The 7,741-nt window shown below is 49.4% G+C and overlaps 1 protein-coding gene across 2 annotated transcripts; it reads left to right on the top strand.

The window, feature by feature from the left end:
• Positions 1 to 1,906: 1,906 nt before the first annotated feature.
• Positions 1,907 to 3,401, top strand: NUPR1 (nuclear protein 1, transcriptional regulator). Of its 2 annotated transcripts, XM_059897915.1 has the most exons (4): positions 1,907 to 2,226; positions 2,405 to 2,515; positions 2,631 to 2,780; positions 3,113 to 3,401. In XM_059897915.1, the coding sequence occupies exons 1-3, from the start codon at positions 2,115 to 2,117 to the stop codon at positions 2,765 to 2,767; spliced, it is 360 nt and encodes a 119-aa protein (XP_059753898.1). In that variant the 5' UTR covers positions 1,907 to 2,114; the 3' UTR covers positions 2,768 to 2,780; positions 3,113 to 3,401. The 2 variants fall into 2 exon arrangements, with proteins under 2 accessions (XP_059753898.1, XP_059753899.1); XM_059897916.1 differs by lacking the exon at positions 2,405 to 2,515 and having other exon boundaries at positions 1,922 to 2,226.
• The last annotated feature ends 4,340 nt before the right edge of the window (positions 3,402 to 7,741 follow it).

Below are 7,741 nucleotides of genomic sequence, written 5' to 3'. Positions count from 1 at the left end.
CCTCAGGTCAGAGCAGGACAGTCCCACAACCCGTACGACGTCGGACTGTCCTGCTAGACATTCACGAAGCTATTAAAAAAACAAAAACAAAAAAAGAACTTATTTCAATGACCCGACCCCACCCCATCTCATGTCATGCTAGAGGGAATGATTTTGCTACTACACTTAGTGATAAAGCCCACTACTTTGCAAGACCTCCATATTTCCTAATTTCTCCACCTTAAATTGCCTTGGTCTGTTTGTGGTTTTTGGTGTTTTTTTTGTTTTTTGTTTTTCTTTCTGGCTGCACCGGGTCTTGGTTGCAGCATGCAGACTCTTAGTTTTGGCATGCGGGATCTAGTTCCCCGACCAGGGATCGCAAACCCAGGCCCCCGGCATTGAGATCCCGGAGTCTTACTCACTGGACCACCAGGGAAGTTCCAGTATGTTTGTTATTTCTGTTTAAGTTATGGTTATTTTCCTCTTTCTCTTATCATCTGGTCTGTTATTATTATCCCCACTCTGTTTTTATTCAAGTGTCCTCTTGTGTTCACTTTCATTTCCTGGGTGTTAAAGAACTCACAAATCACCCAAATCTGGAAAACAGAAGCTAAACTTAATTCTGGCTCAGGCCAGGGAGAAGACCAAGCCGAAGTTATGCTTCTTGTTCTGCAGAGGACGAGAGCGGGTTATTACTGGGTTATTATTTGGGGAAGAATGGAATTTAGGTAACATTGAGATGAAACAGTGTTTCAATGGGCTGACAGCAAAGTGGGAATGTGAGCAGGGAATTAACACCTGCCCTGGGCTGAGAAGGTCCTCTTGCACTGGAAACCACAGAGTTAAAAAAAAAAAAAAAAGTGGAATGTTGTGTCTGCTTCCTTCCCTGCCCCTGGTGCTGAAGCCTCAGTTGAAGCATGAGTGGGCAGCCCAGGGTGTGGCCTCTCTGGGTCAATGTGACCCACACAGATCCTTCAGGCAAAAGAGGAAAATTCCACTTTTCCATGTTTCTTATCCAAACCCCTTCTTTTAATTCATATTAAATTAGCACAAACATCTGTTTACTTCACAGTGTCTTCTACCTCAGTATATCCATGGTTTGAAATACATATTATTTTATTTTAAATTAATTTCCTTCTATGTCTCCTTTACATTACAGGGAGGGCATTATATTGAATTGTTTGGAAACTATGTGATCAGCTCATATAGTGCAGCTTACACTGTAGCAGGCACTATTGCAGGTGCCGTGCCATGGATTATCTCATTTGATCCTCTCCCCAAATCTATGAGGTAGATAGTTATTATCATCCTCAGTTTACAGAGAAGAAAACTGAGGCACAGAGAGGTAAAGTGACTTGTCCAGGGTCACACAAGGTGTAATGGATCAAGGGTTTGAATACAGGGCATCTGGCTCCAGAATCAGCTTAACCACTCTGCTAGCCTCCCTCTCAGGAGTGGGAGATTACCTAGGGACCCCCATTTCAGGATGTTAAGGGGGGTTTCCAAGGTGTTTCTTATAAAAAAGGAGGGTTGGGTGCGATCAGGGTGAGAACCAATGACATAACACAGAGTGTGTTGTACCCTGTCCCAGCTCATTCTTCACTCCATGTTCTGCCACCACGGTCCTGAATCTGAGCCAGAAGTGGGTAGGGGTGAGGGTCAGCTGTGTGGCCATGACCCCCAGCCCAGGAGGGGCATGTGGCAGAGGGCGGGAGATGGATGGGAAGGAGTCAGCCAGGTGAGGCCCTCACTTCCCTGCTGCCCTCGATCCCAAGGGCTGCTTATGCCCAGACCCTGCTTCTTATCTCCCCCCACCCCCGAGGGGCGGGGATCTCCTCAGTGGAAAAATACCCAGCTGGGCGAGCCCCAGTAGAGGGAGGGGTCAAGGGGGGCTGGGACTCAGAGGACCGAGTCTTTTCCCCTCTCGTGACTGATGTTTACTGGGCTGGGTTCTGGGAAAAGGCCAGATTGCATCAGACAGGGCCTGAGGGGCTGGAGCCAGACTGTGGGCTGAGGAGGAGACGTGGCCTTATAAGTTGGGGCCAGTGAATTGGGAGGTGTCAGCAAAGCAGACACAAACAAAGCTTTAGAAGACGAGAGAGAGAGAGAGAGACAGAGACAAACAGACAGACCTTATGGCCACCTTCCCGAGAGCAGCCAGCCCATCCAGGCAGCCCCCAGGCCCAGAGGATGAAGACCCCAACCTGGATGAGTATGACCTCTACAGCCTGGCTCATTCTCACCTGGGTAAGGCCTGGCCCTGCCACCTTCCTGGTCCTTCCATTTCCAATGCCCACCCTCACAAACGGCCTGACCACCCCCCTCCCCAAACTAGGATCCCTCCTTGGGCTCCTGCCCATACATCACCCTTCTCCAGCCTGTTCCCTTGACCCCTCAAGTCACCCCCTTCTAACCCCTCATCCAGTGCGCTCTGTCCTACTCAGCCCTGGGACCACATGCACTCCTAGAATACTGGAGGAGCAACATCATTCCACACATGGGGAAACAGGGACAATGACGGCCCTAAAGCTAAGTGGTGATGCCCCCCAGCCTCCCGACTTTAACCCAAGCTCTTTCCACCCCTGCCCTCTGGACCCCCTGCGGCTCACGCCTCTGCCCACCTCACCACCGACTCTCGTCTCGGTTCCCAGGAGTGGGAGGCCGGAAAGGTCGCACCAAGAGAGAAGCTGCCGCCAATACCAACCGTCACAGCCCCGGTGGGCACGAGAGGAAGCTGGTGACCAAGCTCCAGAACACGGAGCGGAAAAAGCGAGGGGCACGGCCCTGAGACAGAACTCGAGGTAAGGCGTCAGGGGGCCCCGCCCGCAGCACCAGTAGAGGTCTCTCTGCCTGGAAAGGACAGGCCTGAATGGGTGAGGTTGGGTGGGAGGAGGGATCCAAGAATTGTTGTCTCAACATAGAATAAAATGAGAGAGACTTCTGAGTTTCCTAGTGACCAGAGCAAAGGGAGAAACAGACCCTTTCCAACTGGAGCAAAATTTGGTTTACAAAGAGGGAAACTGAGGCCCAGAGAGGGTAGGGTCCTTCTCTGGAGTCACGGAGCAAGTGAGCAGGAGAGGCAGAATTAGAACCCAGGCCTCTGTGCTTTCACCACATGCTTTCCTTCCCCCAGATGAGGTCAGAGCACGGACACCCCACAGCGATGGAGACAGAACTGCGAAGAATCAGCCCCTGGGGGCGGGATCCAGGCCTGCTTGCCCCCGCCCCCAGGACTTAGCCCACCTGACTGAGGTTCCGAGTGGCCACCAACGAAGCAGCCCCGACCCCAGAAAAAGGACAAGATGGGGAACAAGAGGCAGAGAATAGAGAGAGGCAGAATCATGAAGGTACCCCTCAAAAAGAAAGAAGAAACCAGAGCTCCCCAGGGTGACAGCGACAATAAACAAAGTACAGCAGCTGCAGCCTGTGTGTGTGTTTTTGTCCTCTCTCTTTGTGTGGCTTTTTGGGTACACATTTCTGCCTGCAAGTGTCTGCATTTGCATGAACCAGTGAGAGCATTTTGGTGAGTGTTTTTGTTTTTGGTTGTGTGTCTGGGAAGGGGTGTTTCTAATTTTGTATGGGCGTAGAGGTGAGCATTTTTTTTTTTTTTGTATACATGTGTTTTGGTGCATATGTTTCTGCGGTTTCTTATGAGGTGCAAGGGACTTTCCTCTGTTTCTTTGTAATGCTGCCCATGAAACAAGGCCCCTCCCCAGCTTCTCTCCATTTTTGGAATAACAATCTTGTTGTTTATGTTGTATTCATATAAAACCACCTTTTGAAGTGAATGTTATTTATTGATGCCATCTGCAAAATGGCAAAAACTGAGATTTAAAACATTAAGGGAGGGGCTTCCCTGGTGGTGCAGTGGTTAAGAATCCGCCTGCAAATGCAGGGGACACGGGTTCGAGCCCCGGTCCAGGAAGATCCCACATGCCGCAGAGCAACTAAGCCCATGTGCCACAGCTACTGAGCCTGCGTGCCACAACTACAGAAGCCCATGCGCCTAGAGCCTGTGCTCTGCAACAAGAGAAGCCACCACAATAAGAAGCCTGAGCACCGCCACAAACAGTAGCCCCCGCTCGCTGCAACTAGAGAAAGCCCGCACGCAGCAACGAAGAGCCAACGCAGCCAAAAATAAATAAATAAAATAAATAAATTTATAAAAGAAAAAAAATTAAGGGATTTGCCCCAAGTTATTCAGGGCTCAAATTCAAGGATTCTTACTGTCCTCGAGTGTGAGGTGGGTCCCTTTGCCAAGGGGGCTGCCAGGACAGGGTTCTGGAAAGTCAGCTGAGGAGGAAGATTCTTACCTAGTGTTAATCAGTCTTAGAGCCAGACTTCCAGAAGAATGTGGAGCAAATAAGAGGTGTGATGGGAGCTGAGAGGATATATTGATTGAGGTAGAGACTTAGGTTGCTGTAATGAAGACTCAAATGAAACAGGATAGAAAGTTCTTTCTCTGTTACATAACAGCTCCAAGGGTCAGTACTCCTGGGCTAAAATGGCAGCTCCATTGTGGCAGGAATTCCAGCTACTTCTGGCTCATTTTTCTGCCACCCTTAAAACATGGCTACCACTTTGCAGTCCGACCTAGCTGCTCCAGTACCTGCCATGTCATCTGCATTCAGCTTATGTAAATGGAGTGGGGAAGGGACCAGGGGAGACCACACTAATTTATTTATTTATTTATTTAAAATTTACTTATTTTATTTATTTATTTTTAGCTGCATTGGGTCTTCGTTGCTGCGTGCAGGCTTCCTCTAGTTGTGGCAAGTGGGGGCTACTCTTTGTTGTGGTACGCGGCCTTCTCATTGTGGTGGCTTCTCTTGTTGGGGAGCACGGTCTCTAGGCGTGTGGGCTTCAGTAGTTGTAGCACTCAGCCTCAGTAGTTGTGGCTTGCGGGCTCTAGAGCACAGGCTCAGTAGTTGTGGCACACAGGCTTAGTTGCTCCGCGGCATGTGGGATCTTCCTGGACCGGGGCTCGAACCCATGTCCCCTGCATTGGCAAGCGGATTCTTAACCACTGCACCACCAGGGAAGCCCACACTAATTTATTTATTTATTTTATTTATTTATTTTTAAATAAATTTATTTATTTTATTTATTTATTTTTGGCTGCGTTGGGTCTTCGTTGTGGCACGTGGGCTTTTCGTTGCGGTGGCTTCTCTTGTTGCAGAGTATGGGCTCTAGGCGCGCCGGCTTCAGTAGTTGTGGCTTGAGGGCTCTAGAGCGCAAGCTCAGTAGTTGTGGCGCACGGGCTTAGTTGCTCCGCGGCATGTGGGATCTTCCCGGACTAGGGCTCGAACCTGTGTCCCCTGCATTGGCAGGTGGATTCTTAACCACTGGGCCACCAGGGAAGTCCCTATTTATTTAGCATTTAAAAAATTACCTTCTTACCTTTTTTACTTAAATGTATTTTAAAAGAAACTACATAACCATAACCAAAAATGGAAGCCCACAATCACTTGTCATAATTAGAAAATAACTTTAAAAAGAAACACCTAACTAAAACTTTAAGTCCACCTGTGCACTCTCTATGACAACCTTGTCTATTAAGAGTCATAGGTGTTTAGGCTTCCCTGGTGGTCCAGTGGTTAAGACTCCGTGCTTCCACTGCATGGGGCGCAGGTTAGATCACTGGTTGGGGAAGTTCTGCATGCCTCAACATGCGGCCAAAAAAAAAAAGAGTCATAGGTGTTTACACTTGGGGGAAAAAAACCCAAAAAACAGTTGCTCACGAGCCAAACACTGTGCCAGGAGCTTTGCATACATGGGAGACGGCCTCATTGTAATTACCCGGGAGTTAAAGAAAATATTGCTTCCTGGCTCCCTCTCCCTGATTCTGATTTCACTGGTCTGGGGTATAGCTTGGGCACTGGGATTTTGAAACGTGATTTGAGCTTGCAGTGAAGTTTGAGAATTGCATTTACGAAAGATGGTCACAGCAAGAGTTCCCACCCCACATGCTCTCCTTACAGTATGCCCTTGACCCCCCCTCCATCAAATGGGAGACACGGGACTATGTCTCTTCCTTCTGAACATGGGAGGACTTCTACGACCATGTCTTCTTGGCTGACAGAGGACAGTGGAGGTGGTGTTTTCGTGAAACACCATGCGCTTCTACCTTGCTCCCGGCGGTTCTTGGACCCCAGCCACCCTGCTGTGAGGAAGTCCAAGATAGCATACATGAAAGACGATATAGAAAGGTCACATATTGTTGTTGTTCTGGCCTTCAGTCCAGCTGAAGTCCCAGCTGAAAGCCATCCCCAGCCTCCAGACATGTGAGTGACAGGAGCCTGCAGATGGGTCCAGCCCCAGCCGTCAAGTCACCTCCAGCAACTGAATCTTCCCAGATGAGGCCTGAGATATTGTGCAGCAGAGACAAGCCACCTCCAATTCCCAACCCGCAGAAACTGAGAGCATAATTAAATGGTTGTTTCATACCATTATGTTTGGGGATGGTTTGTTACACAGCCATAGTGACTGGACCAGCCTTAGAGTCCCCCAGACCCATGTCCAGATCCAGCCTGCAAACTTGGCTGTGACCTGGGACAAGTTATTGTTTACCCTGCATCTTAATTTCCTCATCTGTAAACACTCACCTCCCAGAATGGTGTTTTGTTGTTGTTGTTGCTGTTGTTTGTTTTTTGGGTTTTTTGCGGCTTGCAGGATCTTAGTTCCCTGACCAGGGATTGAACCTGGACACGGGCCCTCAGCAGTGAAAGCAGCAAAAGCCTGGATTCCTAACCACTGGACCGCCAGGGAATTCCCACCTCCCGGAACGGTTTTGAGAATGCAAGGAAACTGTGTTTTTCAAGCACTTAGCAGGGTACCCTAAAAAAAACTTAAAAAGGCGGCACAGTGGCAGCAGACAGCGTGGGCTCCGGGCCCAGACTCCATGGGTTCAAGTCCCAGCTCTCTTACCATCTCTGTCTGACCTTGGGCTAGTTACCTGACCTTTCTATGCATCCATTTCCCCTGGTGTAAAATAGGAGTGCCAATAACATTCAATATAGGATTGTTGCTGTGATTGGGTTAATGTTGTGAAATGCATAGGAAGCATCATGAGAGTGCGCTATTAAAACAAGGATACAGAAACATAGGCCAGGTGTGCAAGAAATGTGATCTGTCTGTTGTTTATTTGAATTGATATTTCCTGTTCCTCTTCTGCTGGTGGCAGGTGTTTGAAGGGGTCAGTTTGTGTTTTTTTCTCTCCTTTTCCCAGGGCTCCCAGTAGCAGAGTTGAGAAGGGGCATGAATCCTCTTGGCCTTGATATCCTCTTGGTACACTGGCATCTGCCAAGACGTCCCCCCTTCTGCCTTTCTGTCCGTTCTTTTTTTTTTTTTTTTTGGCTACGTTGGGTTTTCATTGCTGCGCGTGGGCTTTCTCTAGTTGCGGCGAGCGGGGGGCTACTCTTCGTTGCGGTGCGCGGGCTTCTCATTGCGGTGGTTTCTCTTGTTGCGCGGGACACGGGCTCTAGAGCGCAGGCTCAGTAGTTGTGGTGCACGGGCTTAGTTGCTCCGCAGCATGTGGGATCTTCCCGGACCAGGGCTCAAACCCGTGTCCCCTGCATTGGCAGGCGGACTCTTTACCACTGCGCCACCAGGGAAGCCCCTTTTCTGTCTGTTCTTTACTGTCAGCCCATACAGCCCCTCCTCTTGGTCTGTGTGCTCTGGGCCACCTCCCACAGCCTTTGTGTCACACTGGGGTGTAGAGGCACTGCTGGGGTCTGTCCACCTGGAAAACGGGGTACAGTTC

Source organism: Balaenoptera ricei, chromosome 15 (genome assembly GCF_028023285.1).
Source record: "Balaenoptera ricei isolate mBalRic1 chromosome 15, mBalRic1.hap2, whole genome shotgun sequence".
Taxonomy (NCBI): Eukaryota; Metazoa; Chordata; class Mammalia; order Artiodactyla; family Balaenopteridae; genus Balaenoptera; species Balaenoptera ricei.
Note: the sequence above shows the minus strand (reverse complement) of the source record. Positions and strands in the feature narration are given on the sequence as shown.

What these genes read in the sequence shown, in the direction of transcription:
- NUPR1 (XM_059897915.1), top strand. Translation starts at nt 2,115, where the DNA reads ATGGCCACCTTCCCGAGAGCAGCCAGCCCATCCAGGCAGCCCCCAGGC. An exon ending in CCTGGCTCATTCTCACCTGG is followed by an intron (nt 2,227 to 2,404) that starts GTAAGGCCTGGC and finishes CCCCTCATCCAG; the next exon opens with TGCGCTCTGTCCTACTCAGC. An exon ending in GACGGCCCTAAAGCTAAGTG is followed by an intron (nt 2,516 to 2,630) that starts GTGATGCCCCCC and finishes CTCGGTTCCCAG; the next exon opens with GAGTGGGAGGCCGGAAAGGT.